The 27,494-nt window shown below is 38.7% G+C and overlaps 1 protein-coding gene across 1 annotated transcript in view; it reads left to right on the top strand.

Moving 5' to 3' along the window:
• HAS2 (hyaluronan synthase 2) overlaps nt 1–26,108 on the top strand; it is a 30,643-nt gene extending 4,535 nt beyond the window's left edge. The window contains exons 2-4 of the mRNA XM_017680727.3: nt 7,184–7,810; nt 19,042–19,143; nt 21,173–26,108. Coding sequence (XP_017536216.1) covers nt 7,184–7,810; nt 19,042–19,143; nt 21,173–22,102 — 1,659 coding nt within the window. The 3' untranslated portion in view covers nt 22,103–26,108. The remainder of the gene's footprint in view (nt 1–7,183; nt 7,811–19,041; nt 19,144–21,172) is intronic.
• The last annotated feature ends 1,386 nt before the right edge of the window (nt 26,109–27,494 follow it).

Below are 27,494 nucleotides of genomic sequence, written 5' to 3' on the forward strand. Positions count from 1 at the left end.
GATCAGTATTGATAGTGCAAATGAAGAGAAATATGAAACTCAAAAGCTCTAGATCCAGACACAGCTGGGGTGACAAAGCCTTTGAAAGGCTTATTTACAAACCTGCAAACTTGGCCCCAGGGTCTCTGCTAGGATACTGTGGAACTGGAGAGACAAAGGCCAACTTCAAAGCAGAGGAGAGGAGGTCAGAAAGGGGTAAAGGGAGGGTCATGTGCTCTAATGTGTCCCAGAGAGTCATGTTCTCTAATGCAAAGATTGTTGGGAGGCTTCATTTGGGTGCTCTATCTCAGATTTCTAGTTGAGGACAGTAGCAGAGGCAATACACCGAGGGATGTGTAACAGTGCAAATGAGATCATAAACAATTTCATTGACTTTAACCCAGTGATTGCCAAACTTAGTTGCAATTAGGATCACTAAAGGAGCTTTTAAAACTTCTGGTATTCTGGTAGCATCCCATTCCAGTTAACTCAGAATATTGTAGGAGCCATGTATCAGTAGATTTACAGATTCCCAGGTAATTTGGATGTACTGCAAAAGTTGGGAACTTCTACTTTTTAACCCTTTGCTCACCATACTTTCCCAACCCACCATTAGCAGGCAAATAGATACAAGCAGAATGTTCTGTTACAAAGATGCAGGCTACCATACTCCTCACTAGTGTCACCTGCCTTAAGTTAATATTCCTAATTCTCATCATTCTATGTATGATTTGAGGCCTAGTCCCCCTTCATTCTATACAACATGAGTTTAGGGTAAAGAAAACCTGTGTTCTACAATTCTGCTATTCGATGTGATCATCAGCAATGCATTCACTAAACATTCTTTAACTACTGGCCTTTGTGTCTGTGTTTAAATACTGGCTTCAAGTTAAAAAGATACCCATCTGGTCTTCAGTGGATTTTAGAATATAATGAGGAAGACAGACAAGTGTACTTTATAACTTAAGTTATACTTCCTTAACATTAAGAGAGTGAAGCTACTAGTATCCCATTTCACCTGGGAGTTATAGCTATTCCTTATCTAGTTACAGGAAGTCTGCAAAAAGTTGGTATTCCCATTTAGCAGATGAGGAACTGAGGCTCATGGAGTAGATACCAAAAGGAATTTACTTTCCTACATGTGCTTCAGGTGATTATGATGAAAAGCATACCCACATTGCAACCTACATTTATTCTTACAGACACTGAGCTATCAGTGGTAACAATATTAAAATTACTGAAGTCTTGATCCTACTTCTAAATCTTTGAAGTTCAGATGTATTAATAGTCCAAGGACTCTTGGCCATTTCTTAGAACCCTCAAGTAGTTCATCTAAAGACAGTTAATCTGAGGCAGAGCTTGGAATTGAACCCACTTCTTCCCATCCAGATATTTTTCTCACTATGCTACAGTTATTTCTCATTGACTAACAAACAACAGGTTAAAGGGAAAGAGAATGTGGCTCATTAGGTAGTTTTGGCAGGGCATACTGGCAGATAACATCATTAAGCTGTAACTGTTGATCATTTCATTTTAGGTACTTAAATGAGTTCTTTTAAAAAAATCTGTTTTGTGATATCACTAATTAGCTCCACTTTCATAGAAACTGAAGGTGGCAAGTATTTTTGTGATTTGTTCAAGGTTACTCAACCATTAAAAGGAAGAGCCAGGTGTCTATCCCCATTCAGTGTGGTTTCAGAGGCCAGTACGTGTGGGTGTGCATGCACACACACACACATGCATACACACACACAAGTCATTAGAACCCAAACACAAAGCAGTGTATGGATCAATGGACAGTAAATATTGTAAGCACTAGAATTCAAGTTGATAAAAAATGATCTCAATATCCCTTATGCCATAAACTTGACCCCTGAACTCCTAAGATTACAACTCACAATTTCTGAATATGCTTTTGGGGACTATTAGTCTTTTCTAACTTTGTTATCCAAAGTCTTCTAGAGCTGGTCTGATACACCCCACAATCATGGGCAAGCAACCACAGAGCTTCTTTTTAAAAAAGAAAAAACTGCTGGATGAGGGGTACCCGTAAGGTCTCAGCATGTATCTACTGCTCCTGCAGCAAAGAAAGGAGAGGGACCTGTGCTCTGTCAGTGTGCATTGACTGCCTGGGTCCGATTGGACTACTTCTTTTTCAGAATGTATGTATTCAGTTCCTACTATGTGCTGGACCTTGGTTTTTGGTACAGGGATACACAGTTGACTGAGACCATCAGGCCCCTGTAGCTATCAAGTGTAAACAGGGCTACTTAGAAAATCAAGTGGCCCAGGGAAGAGAGCGGCAGGGCGGAGGAATTGCTCTAGGAGGGAGGTGTAAACTAAGACCTTGGCCTAATCTCTGCAGCCTTTTCTGTATGCTGACTCAGCAGGTTTGAATTCACTTCAGCTTCCCCGAGATCCTGAACAGAAGGATCACTCTATGAAGGTTATGGGAACTCGGTTCTCCACAACGCAGTAGGGCAGTGAGGGCAGCTGTTAACTCCCTCTCATCCAGCATTGGCCTTTTTATTTTTAGTTGGTACAAGGGTGAGGGAAAGGCTCTGATACTACCCAAGCCCTTCTGACTGTGTCCACACAAAGTATATGTGCCAGAAATCTTCTCTGAGTTTTGGCTGGTCTTGTATTGTGCCTGACTATGTGTCAATTCCCCATTTTTCATGAGAGCAGGAAAAGAGTTTCAAAGTTTTTTTCTAGTCTATCTTTATGCAACATATTTATAATCCAGAAACAAAAATATGCTGCTGTTCAGAAAATATTTACTGAGAATGCTTTAGTCACCTGGTATTATGCCACCCTGTGGATTGTACCCCTAGTTTTGTGACTTAGGGCAAGTTATTTAAATATTCAGTCTTGGTTTCCTCATATACATATACATATGTATATGTTATTTGTAACATGAGATTACTAATATGTTTCACCTCAAGTTATTAAAATTAAATAGGCTCATACTATTCAACAAAATAAGACTTGCTCTACCACCTGGAACCTGATAGATGATGAATACATGTTAGCTGATGGAATGATGATGCCAGTGATGATGCTAATAAAGCTATATCCATTCATTCAAAATATTTGCTGAATACTATCCATAAGTCAGTCAATGGTTTATGTACTTGGGGCACATTAATAAAAATAGATTTTAACAATTATACTTTCTTTTTTTATCTGTTGACTTTGTGGAGTGTACGTTAGGGTAAATCAAGCTATTCTTCAACACTTGGTTTGGCCTTAAATTCTATGAAGAGTAGTACTTAGTATTAAGTCCAATACCAATTTAAAAATCAATTATTACGCCAAAGCTGATACTGGGCATAAATCAATAGAGTTTTATATTTTAAAATGGAAAGTAGATTTTCAAATCATCTTTCTATTTAGCAGTAAACTCTGTGACCCAGAATGGAACTAACCATATTTTCCAATTTAACAATAAAGTTTTAGGTCTGACAAAGAGAGTTTACTTTTGAAACAGAGTATTTGAGTTAGGGATTGTCTCAGAAAGTCTCACACATGGTTCCCATAGCTATGAAATCACCCAGGGAAAATGATAAAAACATCGTGTGTACCACTCCTTGGGATCAATGTATTCCCTCAGAAGGCTCTGCAATGTGCCTTTTGCCCTTTGGCCTGTACTGACATGGCTGCTTATGTCATATGAGGCAACCGTGCGATACCTCGCAGAAACATAAAGGTTCAATTCTAGCCATGTTGCTGCAGTTTACTAGCAATTTTTCCCAGGCTTCAAAACGACGTTCTGTAGACTCCAATGATGTAAGAGGGTGTTCCCACTTCAGCTGTGGCCAGCAGATGCTATGCAAACTCTCTGTGTCCACGCGTGCTGATAAAAGCAAGGAAAATATGAATAATGGAAAAGAATGGCAGGCAGCTCTTTTGCTGGCTATGATGATTTTAAACACAAGCGAAACACACACTTGAAGCTTCTCCCTGGCAGAGCATTTTAGTTCCCTTGAAATTTTTCACTCTTGTGAGAATGACTCATGTCTTGGAAACAAGTTCCAAGTCTGGTGCTCTGAGCACCTTCAGGCATTGGTTAATATACCCTGTGGGAGTTTTCAGCATCCCCTTGGCTGTTTCAATTAACAAGGGATCTGTGATCTCTTGCCTTTCACTGAAAATTAAGCATTTTGCTGTTCCCTAGCAGCTGAACTTCCCATTTGTGTTGTAATTATCTTTATCAGGCTCACTGTTACATTCGACAGTCTATGTGTGTCAGAAGTGGAACACACATTTGTGTGTGGGTTTTTTTTTTTTAGCTTCCTCGATAGTCGATACTTTAAATCCCATTGCATTTTGTTTTTTTAAAACACTTTTACAAACACTTGTCAACCACTGTGAAGGGTGGGTGACAAGTACCATCATCTCTATTTAACAAAGCAAAATAATGTCCACAGGCTAGAATCCTGGTCTCCAGACTGCTTTGCATTGCCTGGGCTGTCTTAGTGAGGGTGCACTAAACACCAAATGCCTAGGGTAAACAAACAATAAAAACTTACTTATTTTTTGCCAACATCACAGTCTGTGCAGGTGTTACTGATTGGTGGGTGGCTCCTTCCCTCGTGGCTGTTCAAGGACCAAGCTCCTCCTATCTTAGGCTCTGCAATACCATAGGGCCTTGTTGATAGTACATCCAGGCTTTGGAAGGAAAAGAGAGAATGCAGGAGGAAGCCCACTCTCTCTTTTAAAAGTCCCTCTTACAAGTGGCCCATCTCAGATTTCCAAAGGCTGGAACACCATGGTCACATCAAGCAGTCTGTGCTCAGGAGAGGAAACACAATTTGTGAGCAACCACACAGTTTCCCAAGAAAGTATAATGCATATCCACTCAAGACCACCTCAGTGGGTGACTACAGGGACTAAAATGTGGATAGTACTTCTTTGAGCTGAGCAACATGATGGCCACACAACTAGTAACAACAAAGATAGTACTAGGTGCTATGTGGACATTACTTTTGAACAGGAAAATATAAATAGCATATCCAGCAAACAGCTTTGCAGAGATAATTGCTTAATCTAAGTTTCCATTTAAAATAAATACCTAGCTTTCAAAAACTAGTTGAATTACAGAAAAATATTACATATTAATTGTATGTATGCAAATATGACAAGAACCCGAAAGTTGGTGTTAATGATTAAAGATGGGTACACTGTGTTTATACCAGTTATGTCCCTCACTATAGTTTATTCTTGGAAGAGGAGGAAAATAAACTTTACAGGAAAAAAAACACTTAATATTGTGATTTATAAAAAGAAATATATATTTGATCCTCATCCTGTTTCTGGCACATGGTTCCTAAAACCCTTGGAATTTCCAAGGGTTTGAGAGTGATAGAGTTATCTTTTGTTACATTAAGAAGTGACTTTTGGAAAGCACCTAAGGGTGGGGACTTGTTCCCTGTGGAGTAAACTGCATGACTGAAGGATTGGAACTTTCAGTCCCACCCCCAGAACTCTGGCAAGGAGAGTGGGGCTGGAGCTTAAGTCTTCAGTGGCCAAGATTCAGTCAGTCATGCCTATGTACTTCATGAACACCCAAAAGGATGGGGTTCTGAGAACTTCTTGGCTGGTGAACATGTGGAGATTTGGGGAGACTGTCACACTTGGAGAGAGCATGGAAGGTCCATGCCCTTTTCCTGTTCCTTGGCCTCTGCATCTCTTCAGTCTGGTCGTTCCTGAGTTAAATGCTTTTATAATAAACCTGTTATCTAGTGAGGAAACAAGTTTCCTGAGTTCTGTGAGCCATTCTAGTAGCAAATTTATCAAACTCGAGGAGTCTTGGGAAATTGGTAATTTCTGATACATAGCCAGATGGTCAGAAGGACAGGTCACAAGCTGGGCTCGGAACTGATGTCTGAAATTGGGGGTGGGAGGGGGAGGCAGTCTTGTAGGACTGAACCTTTATTCTGTGGACTCTGATGCTATCGTGTATGTAGATGGTGTCAGAACTGAGCTAAGTTGTGGGATACCCAACTGGTATCCAGAGAGTTATTTGTTGGATATATGGAAAACCCCCTCCCACACACGTTTGGATTGGATCTAGGAACCCAAAAAGAAAAACAAATTGAAAAGGTCCAACAGGCACCACTTCTAGCTCGGCATTGGAGATGCTCTGGGAAATACAGAAAAATGGTCCTTTTAAACCCTAGTTGTTCAAATTGTTATCTAGGAGATACATAAACTGTAGGGAGGAGTACAAAATTGGCTGTTATTAAGAATGGAAATGTTTCAGATCTAATGTGTTACAGCTTTTAAGAGGATGGGAAACAGCTATTGAAATTAAGCCTGATGCTATTTCCTGATGACTTATTCTGTGAACATTTATTGTGTGCCTACTGTGTTGCAGTAAGAGTCTGGATCCCCATGATCTGACCATCTGGTGTTACTGATCGTGGATGGAGGAGAACGGCCATCTGAACAAAGGAATGCAATTCAGAGTTACAGAGGCTTTGATTGATGTGTGTGCGGGATACTTAGGCATAATTTTTAATGTCAACAGAGACTTTGGAAATAATTGAGGCTTAACTCCCTCATTTAACAGATTAAAAGAACTGAGGCCCGCAGAGGTAAAGTGACTCTTAGGGTTACAGAGCTACTTGATGGAAGAGCTAGTGCTAGAATCCAGCTATCCTGATCTCCAACCCTAGCTGGGTGCATGGGAAGGGTGTGAGCTAGGCAATTTGCACTGGAGATGAGATGAAATGACACATGATAAATTAAGCAACATCTGTGGATTTTTTTGCTGGGCAGTATTGGAGGTGAGGGGAAACGGCCTCTAGGAAGAAAGACTGACTGCCTTGCTCACCAGGAAGTTTAGGTCTTACACCTAGCTGAGCCCACCATACATAAAGTGTATCCTTAGTCAAATGACTTAACACACTAAAAATAATGCTTCCTTGTATTTGTTTAACATGTTACCGATTTTGATAGTACCTTGCCCCGTCATCTCAGTTGATTCTGGAAACAGCCCTCTGAGGTGTACCAGAGAGCTTCTTTATCCCTGTTTTATAGGTGAGCAAACTGAGGTGCAGAAGATCACACAGCTAGTTTAGTGAGAGACTGAGTAGAATTCTGAATGCTTCCAGTTCAATACTCTCCCCCAGGGCACTATGTACCTCACGAGTATGGGGCAAGAGTGGTTAACCAAGGGTATCATTTGATTATATTACAGATGCATTGTGAGAGGTTTCTGTGTATCCTGAGAATAATTGGAACCACACTCTTTGGAGTCTCTCTCCTCCTTGGAATCACGGCTGCTTATATTGTTGGCTACCAGTTCATCCAAACAGACAATTACTATTTCTCTTTTGGACTGTATGGTGCCTTTTTAGCATCACACCTCATCATCCAAAGCCTGTTTGCCTTTTTGGAGCACCGAAAAATGAAAAAATCCCTAGAAACCCCCATTAAATTGAATAAGACTGTTGCTCTTTGCATCGCTGCCTATCAAGAGGATCCAGACTACTTACGAAAATGTTTGCAATCTGTGAAAAGGCTAACCTACCCTGGGATTAAAGTGGTTATGGTCATAGATGGGAACTCAGAGGATGACCTTTACATGATGGACATCTTCAGTGAAGTCATGGGAGGGGACAGGTCAGCCACTTACATCTGGAAGAACAACTTCCACGAGAAGGGTCCTGGGGAGACGGATGAGTCACATAAAGAGAGCTCGCAACATGTTACCCAGCTGGTCTTGTCCAACAGAAGTATTTGCATCATGCAAAAATGGGGTGGAAAAAGAGAAGTCATGTACACGGCCTTCAGAGCACTGGGACGAAGTGTGGATTATGTACAGGTAGGTTTCCAAATTACTGCCAGGGCAAACATACATTTAAATAAAGCAGCTTTTGTGTCTCTCCAGTCATATGCTATAGCCCATCCTTGTCCCTACTGAACACAGTACTCCTTTCAGTTCATTTGAAAACAGCATGACTGTTGAAAGCACATTTTGAAAGAGAAAAAAAAAAACTTGTAAAACTGTTAAGACTATCTATGAAAATGCTTAACTTGGGCAGTGCTACTGGTCGGGAATCAAGATTATTTTGAACAAGAGACCCCCTCCCTTCCCTCTTTTCCCCTCCCTTCCCTCCCCCACCTTCCCTTCTCCCCCACTCCCTTCCCTTCTCTGCCCCCTTGGTCCTGCCAAGGCAAATCCCACATCATTTTCCACACTCTTAAAATCCCCAGCCTTGTAAGAAAATAGTGTCTGCTGAGCAGAAGGGTCTTGAGAAAGTCTTCAGGTCCAAAGGAAGGCTATGTTTTCCACAAAGACCAGGCAAAATGGGCATGGTGGGAAAAATGTAAAGGGTAAGAATTCAAAACTGAGACACAGAGAAAGAAAAGGAAAATGAAAAAGGTACAAAAAGGATAAAAAAAAACACTTACCAGAGCAAAACCAAAGTAATGTTTACTTCACTCCCCAAACAGCATTACCTCACTCACTGCAACTTGACCTTTGAAAGCATTTGTGATGGTGTTTGTTTCCTTGAAAATTAGACAGGCTGAGTCTCTCATTAATGCCCTGACTGCGCACTTGAGAGTTTCTGGTCTTCTAGTTCTCACTGAAGCTTTCTTTAGAATGTCAGTAGGGTTCCTGCAACTTTTCTAGTTGTAATTTTTGCAGATACTTTAGATTTTGGCCAGGATGATATCAAGAAGGGAGAAATGTCTCCTCTCTTAAAAATGAAATCTTAGTTTTCAGAAGACCCATTATACTCCTTAGGGGACTCTACTGCTGCAAAGTCATGCCTGGGGGTCTTTCTTTGTAATGAGATGGGAAAGGGTGCTGCTCACTGGCTTCAGGGTCCGTTGACTGAGGTTCTAATCCAGGTGTTACTTACTGGATGTCCTTGAGTGGGACCACCTCCCTGAGCCTCAGTTTTCTAGATAGAATAAATTCATCCTCAAAGGGGTTTGAAATAATTACTTCAAAACTGTATCCAAGATACAAAGTTTAAAAGGTAGCAAAAGTTGTTACTGATGGCATTGTCAGTTAATTTGTTGTTAATATTATTGTTACTTATATGATCACCTAGTCCTTGAAATTAATAGTACATGTCAATGGCCACCAGAGAGTGAGTTTTGGGTTAATATCTGAAGAGTTTTGAGGCATTTCTTTAGTTGATACCAATTTGCATATTAATCTCCTAATGATTTGATAGAGTTTCACCCTCAAGTTTCTCTTAATTTCTAGAACTTTAACAATTAAGACAGATTAACAGAGTTAATCCAGGACATTTTTACATATTTATATAGCAACATCAGTCCCAGATGAAAGGATGAAATGACCCTTTTAAAGAAAGGGATGACTGGGGAACTTAGAGGATTTGAAAAATGAAGCTCTGAGCCCCAAATGAGAAAATATCTGTTTTGATATTTTGCCTTTCTAGCTAAAACAATTGCTGTGTTTGTCATTTTTAATCAAGATGTCATTGTGTGGGTTTTCTTCTTTTTAAATCTGCTCCTCCCAAACCCCCTTCTCCCATCATTCTTGTTTTGAATTTTGTTTGTATCCCTGACAACTTGACATTGTGCCTGTCCAAGAAAAAATAATACAAAATGTGAAATGTTAGAGTTAGGCTTCCTGCTAAAGCCCTAATCAGGCTTAAAAATGTTCCTTCCCTCAGGCTGAAGTGCTCAGATAGACTGGCCCAAGCAGTAGCCATTAACTGGGCCCTGAATCTTCCTGAGAGTCTCCATCCATTTCAAATGCTCAAATACGGGTAAAAACCTTTGGCATTCTGAAACCAGGTAATTCATCCTGCCATCCCTCATTAAATCCTCTGATACCCTGTGTACCCTGTAAAAAAAATGGAAATGTCCTAAGGTTCAAACTAATATACTCCCATCTTCCATTCCGACCCAAGGTCAGAGAGTTGAAGGGAAGAAGGCACAGAAAAACAAAGGAGAGGCGGGTGTCAAGGAATTTGGCTGCTGTTACAAGCAATTGAACAGGGAGTGCAGGTTGGTTAGGGAAGGAAGGAAGGAAAGTTCAGGTGCTAATACACAGGAGAAAATAGGGGCTGGAGGACGAAATTGACCATCTGCTCAAACTTGCTAACTTGGCTGGAGATGCTATTTAACTGCAGAGAGATGGCCAAAATGACTGGTTTCCAGTTGCAGCTGGGTCTTTGGCACTGGTCAGCACTCTTCACTTGATCTTGAATAGATGTCTTGCTTCTTGCTATTTCATGCCTCTACCATGTTCATTGACTACCAAACTCATCCCTGCTTGACTGCTAACAGATGACCTTATCTCCTATGAAAGAGAAAATCAGAACTACAGGGGCTGAGTGCTGCCAAAGTCTTCCTCTCTCCTGCTTCCAGTTTCAAGGGTGCTCGGCCTCGCTCTCTTTCTGAAGGTTAGAGTCTCTGGTCAGGTTACACCCCTGGGCGCTCTGCCTCGCTCCCCCTGGTCACCTCCAGAATGAGGCTTTATCAAGTCCTGCCTCTCCCTCCCTCCCTCTCAGCTTCCCTGTCTAGTCTTATTTACTGACTATGGTCTCAGCCTTAAAGCCAATGGAATAATGAAAGCTGGCACAGGTATGGAGAGAAGAAAGCTTTAGTCTAGCAGAAATCCAGTGTGCTAACATTCATCTTTGATGCTCATGGCTGCTTGCAGAGATAGAGAAGATAGGAAAACAGAAGAAAAATAATGAAGTGGCAAAAGAAGATGATGGTGATGAGAAATAGAATGAGGAAAACTTTTACCTAGAATCAAAAGTATTTTCTGGAGAAAACTCTTTTTTCAGAGAAGGACAGATTCAGACCTGAATAGCGCTTAAAGTAGGGCAAAGGTATTTCATAACAATTAAAAATAGCATTTATATTAGCTTTTTTATATACCAAAGTAACACATTTTTATGGTAGTATGTTTTTAAAAATACAGAACAGCACAATGAGCAAAATTAAAATCATTTGCAGCAAATATGTGACCCATAGATGATCAAATTTAGTGTTTTCCAGCATATACTTTTGTATTTTCCTCTTACTTTTAAAATAATTTGGGGATTATTTGTTTTACTTTTTTTTTAACTTAACAATACTAGAAGACTTTTAAGTATCCTTTGCCATCTAGATTATATAATTGCTTTATTCATATATCCTATCACCCAAAGTGGATGTTAACAACCTAACTGACCACTAGTCAATACGACAAAGGAAAAAACAGTATCCCCTGATGTGTGCATTAAGGATTTCCCAGGTAGGAAATACACAATGACTATGAACATTTTCTAAAATGATGATTATAGGAGGCAATTTTATGGTTTAAATCTGGCAGCATCCTAGGTACCTAACATTCTTTTGAGCAGGAGAAAAGTAAGACTCAAATCATTCACAGTTGTAGAGTTGACACTCATTATTCATGGGTTCTGTATTTATAAATCATCTTCCTCAACTAAAATGTGTTTGTAACCCCCAAATCGATACCTGCAGACTTCTGTGATGAGTTACAGACTTGCAGAATGGCAAAAACAAATTTGATGTTTAGGTTCCCATCTGGGGTCAAGTGAGACTGCTCTGCCTTTTTCTTACAACTTTTATACTGGAAACAAGTAACTTCTCCGTAGTCCATTTAGTAAGATGTTTTTCATATTTTTGTGCTATAATGTGTATTTAAGAAGAAACACACAAATAAAACAAGGTTAGGTATTGATCAGTAGACAAAAATATGACCAGAGGCCCAGAGGAACCTAACACTGTATTTCTGCGAGAAGCCAGTGTTTTGGTATTTGCTAATTTGGTGTTCACAGAAATTTTGTAGAACATAACTACCATGAATAATGAGAAGCTACTGTATCCAACATTTGGTTGGTTCCTGTTCTGTATAGAAACCTAAGCAAATGAAATATTCTATGAGTTGATGTTGAGAATGTTATGTGTCTCTTTAAAAAAACATTTCTGAATGCTTTTTTCTTTATTAATTGAAATATAGCTAATAGACAATATTATATTAGTTTCAGATGTACAACATAGTGATTTGACAATTACATACATTAAATGCTCACCATGATGAGCATAGTTACTATCTGTTAACATACAAAGATATTACAGTAGTACTGAATATATTTCTGTGGTTATATGTCCCTTTGTATTCTTCATTTTAGAGGATAAGATTAAGAGCACATGGAACAGGAATGGGAAAATCAGAATTCTACTGTTGACTGGTGATGGGTCCCAGTTAGCTGGTAGAACGGATGATCTCTGAGATCACTCTCAGCTCAGGACTCTAACTCAGTACAGTTTTAATTTCTCTGGCATTTTCATTTATTTCTAGCAACATACCCAGGCTTTTATGTAAGAGTGTGATCAAAGCGAAGAAGGGTGGACGGGTGGATATCAGAATTCCTTTTCATCAGTTACCATCACACTGCTCACTTTCATTGTTAATCTGCCCTTTCTCTCAAAGTTGGGTTCTTGAATGTAAACACTGATGTAAGTGCCACCATTATGGGATTTCCTGATTCCCTTCTTTAGAAAGAGGATTCCAACCGTTTGGGATAAGGGTATTTCTCCGCTTAAGCCTTAGAGGTGACAGCATTTGGTTTCCCGCTTTTCCAGATGGTTTGTCACTTTGCTTTGCACCTTCTATAACTTTGAACACATGTTTAAACTTTCTAAAAAGGAAAAGAGAATAATCAAATGATTCCTTTTAACCTTAATGCTTTGAAAAGATTCTAGGCTGATCAAAATCAAGAATTTCATAACAATTTAGGTAATGCCATTCTACCAAAGGAGACCCACAACTTCCAAATTCCTTTTTAAAAGAACAAGAAAAGAGGGCCAGATAGCTTAGATGTCTCTGGTGCGGAGCCTCTCCCTTGGCTGGGTGTGAGACCCAAGCCAGGAAACAACTTACGGTAAAAGCGGGTCATCCTCCCTGACCCCAACCCAAAAGAATGATCATTTTTCTTTTTCTTACAACATTTTTTCCCCCTTTTCCTGGAATGATTTTACTGATTAACTTCAGTGGGTCTTTTTAGATCTGAAATCCTTAGATTTTACAATTTTCCTATTTGCCACTCCAAACACTTGCCATTTTGTATTTGCCACTGAGGCTGGTAAATTTGGCTGTATGCCTACTTGTATATTCTATTTATCAGAATCCAAATAAGTAGAAAATAAAGATTAAAAAAGAGTGAAATATCATGCAAGATTGGTAAAACTTTAGAAGTCATTTGTAATGACTATACATGATGAGTATTTGACTAACCTTTATTGGTTATCTGATAAATTTTAAATTGTGTGCAATATTCTGTTTTTGTGAAGATTATCTCCTGCCCTAATTCCATTGTTTCCTTCCTCCAGCATGAAGGTGGTCCCCTCATAAGTTACCAGTCATTTGTACCCTTTCACCCGACAATTCAGCTTTTGGAGTCTGCATTAAAAAGATAAAATTCTCTCAGGTATTTCGGTACTTCTGAAACCAAAGATTATGTTCCTATTTGAAGTAGCATCTCATTCAGCAGATTCAGTGTCACTGAAGAAATACCAGGTCTCGATGCAACAAACACTTTAGAAAGTTTCAACAGGTCCAAGGTCTACCCTTTGCTTGCTACATGACAAACTTTCACACATTGCACTCCACGGGTACATTCCAGGCTATACAAGCATCACAATTAGCTGCTCTCTAATATTTATATTTCTTTTACCTAGTAGACAGCCCACTCTGAGGACTCTTACATTGCCTTCCCAGATTTCAGCTTGGTTAAATTTACCGGTATTGGACTACGCATTGGTTTCCGCTTCTCCCAGTGAGTCATAGCTTATTTATAGCAACAAAAAAGACTCCTGACATTGGACTAGCTACTTAGGTTTTTGCCTCTGCTTTTAGTTTATCACGTCTTAGTGTGTGTATGTGTGTGTGTATATATATATATATATGTATTTGTCTTCCTTTCATTGAGCATGTATTGTGAGCCAGCCATTAGTAATTGCTTTACCTGTACTGTCTAACTTACTATCATAACAAACTTAGCTGGATGTGATTATCCATATTTTCCACCTGAAGGATGGAGGCTTAGAAAGGAGAGGTAAGGAGTGTAAGGTCAGAAACTAGACCTGGTGGATTGGGACTTAGATCTATTTGATTCCAACATATGCGCAGTACACTCTTTTCCTTTCAGTAGTGTGCTCACTCTGGTATTGTACTGTTAGGGGTTCAGGGAGACTGGCACCATCTTGTTTGCTACTAAATAATTATTTGTGATTTTGTGTTCTGGTCTATTTCTGTTACAGAAATGTTTCAGGGGGCAGGGGGAGTGAAGGGAGCTTTCCATTTACTTTGTGATTAAGTGGTAGCAGGGAAGCTGGGTAGCAGGGGCAAGACCAAGAGTGAATTGCACACACTGTAGAAAAAAGTCTCACTGGGTTAAAGTTAAGATGAAAGGTCAAGGTTAAGACAGGGTTGAGCCTCATAAGCAGGCAAAGAATCAAGGCAGTAGCAACAGAAAGGGTCTTAATTTTTTTTCAACCTGTTTCTGCATTGAAAACAGCCAGAGTAATTAAGATTTCCTCAATCTGTGGAGCCCCTAATGGCTTTTGAAGTGGTATGGGGCAAGTAGGGGTGAGGGTGGGAGCGGATCCCCCAGTCAGTCTGAAAGGAAACACATTAGAGTAAAACATGGAGTTTTGGCATTTTAGACTTGGTTGGGTCTTAGAATTTGAAAGACATTTGACAGAATAAGTAACACTATTTGTAGAGGAGATATTTATTTAAATTATGGTGAGGTAAATTAAGATCAGTGACATAACTTGTAGTGGATTTACAGTCTTAAAGAACTTAGATAATAAGCTACAGACCAATAGTTTATAACTATTATAGATAACTCCAGACATATTTGAATTTGGTTATTGTTGTAAGGTTCTCAATATGTAATCACTTCCCATGTTCTTTTAAAGAGTCTCTACTGAGCCACCTATTTGTGATAATGATTGTCAGGATCTTTGAGATATGGGTTTGCTTAGGGAATATAAAAATTTGGATTATTCCCTTATGCTAACAGCATACTTCTTTCCAGTCCTTTGTAATTTACAAAGTACTTATATGCAGTGTCTCTCTCTGGTACCGTGATGATGGCAAATGGCTTGTTCAAGATCATAAGAAATAGTTAAGATATAGGACTGAAGACTTAACTAAGGCTTTTTGATTCTGAGCATTTGTTCTTATAATAGGCAGATCTTGGCTAAAGAAAAAAACTATTAATGTTTTATACTTTTTATGCAGTTACTGTTATTTATAACAAAGAGATGGAGGCAACCTTTAAAAACAACCTACTAGAGTTAAAATTGGGGCTTAGAATATATTTGATTTCAACTCTTGTTCTTTTTTTTAAGTTTTATGAAACAGAACCCTCCCCCTGTAACCAATTATTTTAGTTCCAGGGTTGGCAAACTTTGCTTGTAAAAGGCCTGACAGTAAATACTAGGCTTTGTAGGCCATATGGTCTCTGTTGCAACTATTCAACTTTGGTACTTTAGTGTGAAAGCAACCATAGATAACATGGAAAATGAATGAGCATGCATGGGTTCCAAAAAGACTGTATTTATGGACACTGACATTTAAATTTCATATAATTTCCAAGTGTCTCAAAATACTCTTTTGATTTTTTTCAACTATTTAACAAAGTGAAAACCATTTTTAGTTCATAGGCCATATCAAAACAGGTAACAGGCCTGACTTGGCCTGTAGCCCTTAGTTTGCCAACCCCTGTTTTAGATAGAAAAGGGGAGGGCCTTACCTCTTGGCTAGAATAGGAAGAGCCATACGATCTTAGGCACTTTATGTGATGATTCTGTGTGTAAGACTGAGGTGGCTGGTTCCTCCCAATAGTGTGTCTTTATATCTTGACATTTTCCACTCCAGTCAAAATTTGGGGACTTTGCTTCATTTCCACATCTAGTGAGAAATCTTATCACTAGTGATTGTGGTTTAAATAAACTACAGTGATAGAGTCAGTGTGGAAAGATGTTTTGAGTTGTTCTCTTAATTATTTCCTGTGTGCAGATCGTGTCCTGTCATTTTTCTTGTGTAAGGTTAGGCTCCATGTGAACTGTCCCCCACACCTTCTAGCCCATGGCTAAACAGCCAACGTTTATGAAATTACATACTTGAGCTCTCCTCACCAAATATTAATTGGTGAGGAGACAGCTAGAAATCCTATTCCTACTGTCCAGATTTTAAGAGGGGCTAATGTTACACTCTCCACACACCAATAAGTAAATGCTATTAGGTTCATGAACACGCATGCTTTGACAGATGTCAGTGGCTTTCTGGTTGGCATTCTATCACCAAATACAACATCCAGAAACTGCACTTCCTTAAAGCTTTGAATCAAACGGATAACAAACTCCTACCCAAGAGATTTCTGAGAGCTTTCCCTCTGACAGCTAGACTCACTATGGGAACACACTTGGATAATTTCTGGCGCTTAACTGTTGGAAACTGGGAGGAACAAGACCAGTTTAAATATTCAGAACCTCATAAGTTTGGTTCAGGTTTAGTCATTTCAAAGAGGCAGTTCCCTTGGCTTGCTTTATGCTCACAAGCAGGCGGAGTTACTTGCACATTAATTCTAGATTGCCCCCTTCCTGTTGTCTTTAGGCTTATTTTAGCTTTCTGGTTTTACCTCTCCCAGCTTGAATCAATAGAGGTGGGTGTGGCCATGAGCTCAGGATACGGTTCTAAAGGCTCTAAAGGCGGCTTAACTCCCGCTCACCTTTCTCCACCCTTCTTACAGGCCCGCCCGGTTTGTAGCCATATACAAACCAACAATAAACAAGCATGGGAGAGGCAAAACATTGCTTTTGAAGGAATTCATTTAGGCTTCTGGGGCTTGGAATGCTTAGGTACAAATTCAGATATTAGTAAAATCCTGTTTCCTACAGTGAAAAACTAACGTGGAGCTACTGCCTAAATTTTTTTCTCTGAAGTGAGGCTGTGCTGGACCAAAATAAGATACCATAAAATAACACAAAACAAAAACAATAAATGGGTGCCTATTTTGAAAATAGATGCTTGTATGTAAGTAAATTAAAACAAAAATTCATACATTAGTACTAAAGTTGCTGTAATGTTAATTTTATCACACTGTAGTAATTAAATAAATCCAGAGAGGTGATCACTTTGTAACTGGGTACCCCATGTACTCTGTAAGTTCCAGTAATGCATTTAAATTGCTGTTTTTGCTAACATTCTTTGTTAAAATTAAAATATATTAATACTTTCATCAGAAAAAGATAGTAGTAAAATTAACAGATGCATTTTCAAAATGTTGAGATTCCTTAGCTAATTATATGAAGGATTCAAGCTCTATATACACATGTATATAAAGTCCCCTTCAACTCTGAGAGTTTATGGTTCTACAAAATATCTTCTTAGTTTTGTTTTGCTTTTCCGTTCAAATCTAGCATATCAAATCCCTATTTTTATAGTTTGGAGAACTGTTAAAATAATTACTTTTGATATAAATAAATAAATGTGACTAAATAGGCTAAATCCTGATCAAATCCATACAGTATAGCCAGATTCAATGACAAAATAATTGGGATTGCAGGTAACAGCCAGTCTCTGCCAATCATCTCACTTATTGTCTGGATGGGATGTGAAACTGGTCGATTACATATCAGCGCTGATCTAATTATACCTGTCCTGGCCTTACTACATCCCCCAGAAAAGAGCACTATGTCTTACCAGTATTAATCAGGGCTAGAGAGGTGGCAGCATTTTTCCTCCTGATATTCTTTGATCATATGGAAGAGGCTCTATCCACAGGTGTAACCCATCTGTGGAGTAAGTAGTAGCCTTTTTCCACATGCTTTACTCCTTCCTCTGTAAGAGAAGAGAATTAGATGGGTGAGTACTGAAGGAGTAAGGGGTAGGCCCCACTCCCTCTTCCCCTTTCTGGGAGCAGGCTACCACCTAGGAGCAGGTATCATTCATGCCTTTAGAAAGGTCATGCACCGTATCTGCAGGAGGAGGCTGGCCCCACCTAGATGCTCTAATACTGGGGAACATAGTAATGAAGTGCATGAAGTGCGCTTACTCCACAGATAAAAGCCCTATCCTTCCTCTATATCAGCTTTCTGAGTTTACAGGTGATATTCTGGTTTCTTATCTCCCATACTTTTTTTTTGTTTCATTTTCCAGTTGGCTCATAAGTCAGACTAGAAAGAAAAGTACCATTTATAACCCTGTCTCCTTGGGCCTCTAATTTAAATGTCAGGGGCTCAATGGCTAGAATAATTTCAATAATTTTCTTAAAGTTGTAGTTGGTTTGGTTTCAGAATTGCTTTTTTGATTCATAGAAAGATTGTTTTTATGAACAACAATTTACATTTCTAGCACGGGTTAAGATAATTTACATCTACTTTTATAGACACAAGGTAAGATGAATATTTAATACTCTAGAATAAAAAGGTGGTCTAAAGGTCATGCTACTCCCCTTCCTGATGCACGGCCATCTGTGAAGCCCAACTCATAACGGTGTCTACAACCAGCTGCAGGAGAATTGCTTTCCTTTTATTCAATATATTAAACTAGGGGGGAAAGTCACTTAGCCATGTCTCCCTTCAATATTGTTACGGGATTTTCCAATCACCATTCAGATTATAAGGACAAGTTGCCCAAAAGTCTTATTTAAGGCAACTGGAAAAAAAAAAACAGACATGTAGGGTGACCAACCCAAGATGTTTTCAAGGTCCTGGAAAACTAGAATGTTCACTGGGACATAAGACTTTCATTGATAAAATTGGGAAAACGGGACAAGGTGGTCACCCCACAAGACATACGTAGCACATGACTTTATCTGTTCTATCCAGCAATGTCATTAACTTGAATATTGAGTGTGCTAAAAAACAAGCTCTTTGTATTGGTCATGCTATAACAAACTCTGTTATTCCTGTGATATCTGCCTATTGAGGACTTGTGATCTAAGGCTGAAGACACACTGTATGCCCAGTTTTGACTGTATGGAGTCCACTCATAGTTCCACCTTCTCTCTAACTCTTTTTCTGCTTTTTTGGCAGGTTTGTGATTCAGATACCATGCTTGACCCTGCCTCATCTGTGGAGATGGTAAAGGTTTTAGAAGAAGACCCCATGGTTGGTGGTGTTGGGGGAGATGTCCAGGTGCATATGGCTTCACTTTTTTTGCATGAGTCACTTTTAGTAGCACTCTTACTCCTTGATCCATTGGACACATAAGTACCACACACCAAACTCTCTGCCAGGTATCGTTTCTGGTGCTGGAGACACAATAGGATATACCTTGGAACCACTTTACTGCTCTTCTCTTGTTTGAATTGAAATGTTAGGATTTCTTTGCTTAATCCTGGGGTGTAACCCATTTCTGTGGTGGCCAATAATTTATATGTAATACATGTGAGTTTGTAATGAGTTCCATCTTATCTTCTTCAGCCATAATTTAATGTTCTGGTAATATCTGATGTTGGAGTTCATTTAGTTGCAAGGGTTAAAAAATGAAGTATGGCAGAGGATGGTTTCTATATCTTAAAATGTATGTTTTTGAAAGTGACCGATACATGGTTGATCAAAGATCTAAATGAGAAAACAAAGGAAGTGAGAAAGGCAAAGGAATTATTAATAAGTGGGTTTTGCATTTATTACTTATTTCCCACAATTATCACTTCCCATTATTTGCTCTAAATGGAGAAACAATCAGTGAAGAAAAAATATTAATGAAGGCAACTTGAAATTTTCAGGATGGGGGAAATTTATGTGAACATAAAATGCAGTGTATGTGAACATGAAAATGAATCCTTTGCAAATGAGAGATTAGGTTTCAGCAAAGAGTGAGAAACATGGAAATTTGGCTTTAAAATTTAGGTATTCTGTTGATGTATAGCCCATTTCATATGTGAAAAGGTGACTGAAGACAAAGAAAATGTACTAGAACAGACAAAGAAATAGCCTGGTGATAAAAAGGAAGCATGCAAAATTCAAATGAAAATTGAACAAAAACTAAGAGCAGAGAATTTGGAAATGTTGCCAAGAAGAAGCTGATCATTTTCAATAGCCTTTACATAGAGCATTACTTCAGGATTTAAGTTTTGTAGGGAGTCCTGAGCAAATCCTTTATCACTGGTGCTGCATGAAAGGTGGAAGGATGGAGAAGGAAAATTAATGAATTGGATGAGTTGGAAATTAACCAGAGCAGGAGAGACTAGGGCTTAAATACCTTCAAATCTTTTTTTTAAAATTAAGGTATCATTGACACACAATCTTACTATGAAGGTTTCACATGAGCAACACTGTGGTTTCAACATTTACCCATATTATCAAGTCCTCCCCACCCTCCATTGCAGTAACTGTCAGTGTAGTAAGATGCTATAGAGTCATTACTCGTCTTCTCCATGCTGTACTGCCTTCCCCATGACCTACCTATATTGGGATTGCTAATTACAATGCCCCTTAGTCCACTTCTCCTTCTTCCCACCCACCCTCCCCTACCTCTCCCCTTTGGTAACTGCTAGTCCTTTCTTGGGTTCTGTGCCTCTGCTGCTGTTTTGTTCCTTCACTTTTGCTTTGTTGTTATACTCCACAAGTGAGGGAAATCATTTGGTACTTGTCTTTCTCCACCTGGCTTATTTCACTGAGCATAATACCCTCTAGCTCCATCCATGTTGTTGCAAATGGTAGAATCTGTTTTCTTTCTATGGCTGAATAATATTCCACTGAGTGTATGTACCACATCTTCTTTATCCATTCACCTACTGATGGACACTTAGCTTGCTTCCATATCTTGGCTTTTGTAAATAGTGCTGCAATGAACACAAAAGCCTTCAAATCTCTGATGGTAGAAAAGAGTGGGAGAAGAATTTAGAGGGTGAAAACTAAAGCCTAAAAAAAAAAATCTCAGTATTATAACAAGAGCAAGAACACAAAGAGGCAAAAAGAGGACAGAATAATGGAGTAGAAAAAATGCTTATCATTAAGGAGTCCCAGCGCATGAACACAACTTATCAAAATTAATCTAGTAATGGAGAATCAGAGAAAATAAAATATAACCACGTCAAAAAGAAGGAGGCTAAAATAGGGTAAGTTAACCTCACTCTAGGTAGTAATCTGATAATGGTGCACATTTTGTTGGTATTTTTAGCTAAGGCTTACCTTTTACTTCTTTTTCTCCTTTTTGCAGATTTTAAACAAGTACGATTCTTGGATCTCCTTCCTCAGCAGTGTGAGATACTGGATGGCTTTTAACATAGAAAGGGCCTGCCAGTCTTACTTTGGGTGCGTCCAGTGCATTAGTGGACCTCTGGGAATGTACAGAAATTCCTTGCTGCATGAATTTGTGGAAGACTGGTACAATCAGGAATTTATGGGCAGCCAATGTAGTTTCGGTGATGACCGGCATCTAACGAACCGAGTGCTGAGTCTGGGCTATGCAACAAAATACACAGCTCGATCCAAGTGCCTTACTGAAACACCTATAGAGTATCTCAGATGGCTAAACCAGCAGACGCGCTGGAGCAAGTCCTACTTCCGAGAGTGGCTGTACAATGCGATGTGGTTTCATAAACATCACTTGTGGATGACCTATGAAGCAGTCATCACTGGCTTCTTCCCTTTTTTCCTCATTGCCACAGTAATCCAGCTGTTCTACAGGGGTAAAATTTGGAACATCCTCCTCTTCTTGTTAACTGTCCAGTTAGTAGGTCTTATAAAGTCATCTTTTGCCAGCTGCCTCAGAGGAAACATCGTCATGGTGTTCATGTCCCTCTACTCGGTGTTGTACATGTCAAGTTTACTTCCCGCCAAAATGTTTGCAATCGCAACGATAAACAAAGCTGGGTGGGGCACATCCGGAAGGAAAACCATTGTTGTTAATTTCATAGGACTCATTCCAGTATCAGTTTGGTTTACAATCCTCCTGGGTGGTGTGATTTTCACCATTTATAAGGAATCTAAAGGGCCATTCTCAGAATCCAAACAGACAGTTCTAATTGTTGGAACGTTGCTCTATGCATGCTATTGGGTCATGCTTTTGACGCTGTATGTGGTTCTCATCAATAAATGTGGCAGGCGGAAGAAGGGACAACAGTATGACATGGTGCTTGATGTATGATCAGACGTTCACTTGACGTTTGCAGTCACACATGAAAGCTTGGTTCCTCTGGGGACTGTACAGTATTGTGGCATCCGATAATGCCACCAAAGGAGACATATCACTGCTGCTGGGACTTGAACAAAGAGATTTCTATGGGTTTATTTTGATTCCGCCAAAGTAAATGATACATCAACAAGAAGAAACTCAGATTTAGTCTGTTATATCTAGGAAAATGGGAAGAATTCTTTGTTATGCACTTTTTCCTTACTGTACATCTGCCTAACAGTGTTTTGCCCTATATACCTCACTAGCCATGCTTTATGTGGGTTATCATGGAAGAAAAGGATTTTGGAAACTCAAGGAAAAGTTCTTTCAACATAGACAACCTAACTTATGGACTGTGCTGATAGCTATTTTTTTTTTTTTAAAGAAAAGATTCTCTCTTTTTAACTCTACCAAATGAAATGCCAAAGGAAATTTTAGAGGCCATTGGCTATGCTGTATTTTTATATAATTGTACTGTTTTAAAGTTTTGTATGCCAATTTTTAAAGCAAATTTTACATACTCTATATTTTACTTCTGCCAAAATACACCTGTTCTCCCTTTTTTTTTATAAAATAGGTTTTGAAAAAATTCATACTTAAAAAAAACCCCAAAATGTGAAGCTTGGTTGACTGATGTTGTTCATGATAGAAAGAATAAAAAGTGTGTGTCTTTCTCTACCTTTTAAAAATTGAATAGTTTATTTCTGTGAAAAAAGTATTTAAACTTTCGATATTTTAACTAAGCATTTCTTTTAGAGAAGGCCAAAATACCTGTCATACTTTGGGAGGAGAAATAACATACTGTATACAAAAAAGAAAATCATTGAAGATCAAGGCCAAAGGGGTAGAAAAGTGCAATTTTTTCATAAGATTTTAAAGAAAAGGGAATAATAGTGCTCTAAGGAAAACACTAGGCCTCCAGCACTGGACAAAACATGAATATCAAAGATGAATAATCTTTGGGGATTCTGGCTGTGTTTTCCCAGTAAAATGGAAAATGGAAAAATATCTGTTTAATCTGGACAAGTATAATGCAATTCATCATTTTGATCTATGGCCTGAATTAATGGGATCCTGTCTATATATTGAACATATTTACCTGTCTTTTTTCTGCTTGCCAGTACATTTTACATGTTAGCGTGAGGTTTACACGGGTGAGTTGGATAAATAATAAGTATGAAGTATATGGATTCAAAATTAGTACATTCACGCTCCAAGCGTCCTGTTTTGCTTTCTAGGGAGGATCTTTTTCTGAATTATATAATTGCTTCATCTCTCCTTTTCTTGGCCTACATAAATGTTTACATATTAGAAATGATATCAAGGTTTAATAATAAAATTTGGCACATAAGAAAACTGATGAACCAGTTACCGTGAATCCAGCTAATTTAGCTACTCCAGGGCCTCACTTACGCAGTGTGACTTGACAAGACCCATCTTGCGTTGTAGCTGGTGCTGTGCAGACCTGTGTTCAAATACAAACACATGAATAAGTTGCATAACAAGTATTGTGATGAGGCAGAGACGTGAAGGAGTGTTCGACCATGTGCTTCCGCCTTTCTGCTTCCTTTTCATGCAGCCATCTGTGGTCCATCTATCCTGCCTAAGAAGAAGCTGCACATTCTACCTTGGGAGTACAGAAAGTACCCCACGTTCTGCAACTCAGAATCCCTGATTGGAGAGCTTGTGGGAAACAAAACACCATGCCAATAAATGAGACTAAAACTTGAGTTTGCCTTTTTAACTATTTATGTTTTAAGTTAAGCTTTGATAACATTCAAATGTCAAATTCTCTCATTCTTATAAGAGATTGAATTAATTGCCTGTATTTATTTTAGCAATTATTCAATGTATTTCCAGTATAGGATGTATAGTATAATTGATTTTTTTGTAAATAAAATATTTTTGATAAGATTATTGCCTTTTTTTCCAAGGGAAGGGGGAACTTCAAACAAAACAACTTTGTTTTCCTGATGATAGTGGTATGGGTTTAAGAATGGGGTCTATAGAAAAAACAGAATAAACACAACATGGTTGGTCAAAGATAGAAGTCATTTAACATTACTAAGTCATAAGGTAGAAAATCCCCCAAATTGGTGTGGTTTGGAAATAAGGGGAAATTGGGAGAGAGAGACTGCTGTTGCAATGAACATAACCCATGTCTCTATAATCTTTTCATCTTGGGAGCAGCCCAAACTTAAGACATAAGTTGTTTTATTACCACAGATATTCAGAAAGATCATAAGCTTATTTTATTATCAAAAATTGAAATTTATAATTTAAAGTCTAATGAGGGCAATAAAATGAATTAGGGCATTTCTGAACAATGGAACATCATTACCCATTTAACTTCTCGGAGAATATGAGGATGTTGGAGAAATGTTAATGTTAATATATATATATATAACCATTTGTACAGTAACATCCCAATTTTGTAAAAACTTGTTTAAATGTGGTTGACTCTACTATTGAGAATATGACCAGTTTATATTCTGTATACATTTTTGTATTTTCCAAATACTATAATCATGTATTGCTTTTCTATCTGGAAAAGGAAATAAATACTGCTTTTTTAAAAAGTGGGTTGGGGCATCTAATAGCATTCCTGGTTTGAGGAGCTTTGATGGTAATGATTCAATTTTTTCACTTATCCCTCAAATTCATTTTATTTCCCAGTTCTATTATTTGGTTCCTAAGAATCCTTCATTCCCTCAGTACAGTTATATTATAAAAAGAGACTATAGCCTCTGAACGTTACTGGCGGTAGACCAGAAATGCTGATGATTCTAATCCCAATAATACATGGATTAAGTCACGTGGTACTATATTGGAGGTTGGTAAGCTCAATATAAAAAGCCACGTAGTACATGCCACAAGCTTTGCCGGCTAGTATGTGCTCTGTCACGTGACTGCTCAACTCTGCCCTTGTAGCCCAAATCATCCATAGGCAATATGTCAGTGAATGTGTGTGGCTGCTTTCCAATAGTACATTATTTGTGGACACTGCAATTTGAATTTTCTATATATTTTTCATATGTTGCAAAATATTTTGATATTTTCCAAACATTAAAAAATTAAAACTATCTTAGTTCACTAGCATTACCAAAACAATGAGCCAGATTTGGACTGCAGACTATAGTCTAATGATTCTTGATTCTTAAGAATCTCTTTACTTACTGTGTACCATTAAATACTGTGACACCTAATTTTTGGGCATGTACCATGTGTCTTGTACTGCCAGAAGCACATTTTACAGATCAGCTAGTTTAGTTCTCATACCAATCACAATGAGTTCCACTTTTATTGCCATTTTATAGGTGAGAAATCTGAGGCTTAAAAAGATTTGGTAATATGAGATTGTAAAGCTAGTGAATTGTGGTGGTGGAATGTAAGTCCAGCGATTCGGATGTCACACTTACCCCGTTAACTACCGCTACTCAATAAGTCATCCTGTCAGCGTCAGCATCACCTGGGAATTGGTTGGAAATACAGATTCATGGGCCTTCCTCAGACCCACTGCATCAACATCTCAGGCTGGGCCCAGAAATCTAATGATATCCTCGGATGACTTACATTGAAGTTCAAGAAGCATTGCTCTACTTCATATCTCACATTGTTCCCCTCAGATGAAGTATAATTTCTATGACACTGTCAATTCAAATATTTGTATTTTCTTATTAAAATTTTCTTTTAGTATCATATGTACATGTTGGCAGATGTCTGGTTTTAATTAAGTTTACTGAAAGTGGTGGGTGTGATTTTGATCTCTGATCCTTTAAATAGAATTAACACATTTAATTAAGATGCGGGCTGTATTTAACAAAGTATTTGGACTTTATAGAAAGTAAATTTGAAGGTGGATCATAGAATAATACACCTGGGAGAAATACTAGAAGAAGGTGTTTAGATTTGTTCATGGTACATGCAGATATTTTGAATATGGTGCTAATAATATTGTAAATGTAACTACTTTATGGAGTTTTGGATTGGAACATCCCACAGTCCCACATAAACAATTATGTTAAGAAATATAATTTGGTTCAAGTGTGCATATAATAAGCTGGCATTGTTCTTCCAGGCACTTGACAACTTTCATTATCTTCCAAATCTGCCTCCTGTTTCACTTCCTCAGTTACTGGATGGCATTTCCTCTTCCCAGCTGCCAAACGCTATTTTCAGCTCATTGATAATGCCCTATAACCAGCTAGTCACTGCAACTATTTGATTCCACCTCTGCCATGTCACTCCACTTCAGCTCACCCTGGTTAAGTCCTTCCATGGCTCTTACCTGAACAGTTGAAAACACCTCCTAACCACTTCTCTTTTCCCCATTTCTATTTCATTCAGTGGATTCTCCACATATTTTGTCAAAACTATCCTTCTAAAGTCTAACTGTGAAGACAAAGGTTTAACTTCATATCATTTGTCAACAAGATAAAAGCATTCCATCTTCAAGAATGCCTTCAAGGTGATAATTATTTACATCCTCTCTTGCAGGGCTCAATCCTACTGTGTTGTGGTCCTATTAAAGTAGATCGTTTTGTTCCCTCTTGTACACACTTTGACCTTTTCCTTTATCTTTGTTCACATTTTCTTTCAACCTGAAATGGCTTTTCCCTTCTCCCTGCACCCTATATCTACATGTCAAATTCTTCCATACCTTTCATTCAAGGCATGATATGACTATGGTTTCCTTCTCCAAATACCTCAATTTAAAGGGATCTCTCACTCTCTTAATATTTAATTTTTATCTCTGCCATTAGCTCAGACTCTGCTGCCTTGTGTTCTGAATATCAGTGCACTTGATAAAATCCTGGTGGACTAAAAGGTTTTTGAGGCTGCGGATATATGGTCATCACTTTTGAATCCTCCCTGGTGACTAGCATGGCCAGTTGCTCCATAAAATGTGGTAAATAAGCAAATGAATACATGAAAGAACAGGGAAAGAAGGATGCACTCAAGTAACGAATCACCTTTTAGGAGCATTTGGGGTCTTCTTGGAGCTTTGTTGCAGGAAAAGCTTTGGGGTCTGAGGGCTACACTTCCTTTTGCTCTGGGCATGGGCTGATGCTTCTGTCGCCAGAGAGTGCCAAGAAAGAAATTTGGCACTGTCTACCAAGTTCAGGCGTTCATTCAACAGACAGTTTTTGAGTGCTATTACATGCCAGCCTTTGCTGATTTCAAATTAAAATATTCCTGTCTTCAAGGAATTCTTTCAGTTTCTCCAGTAAGCCATGCCCCTCCTGTGCTGGGAGCACTTCCAAAGGCTCTTCCCAGCCTCACCTCCTTCCTACAATCACCTGTCTAGTTGACTCCTGTCCTGCCTTTTAGCCCCAGCTCAACCACCACTTCCTCAGGCGTGCCT

The sequence above is a fragment of the Manis javanica genome, chromosome 2, assembly GCF_040802235.1.
Source record: "Manis javanica isolate MJ-LG chromosome 2, MJ_LKY, whole genome shotgun sequence".
NCBI lineage: Eukaryota > Metazoa > Chordata > Mammalia > Pholidota > Manidae > Manis > Manis javanica.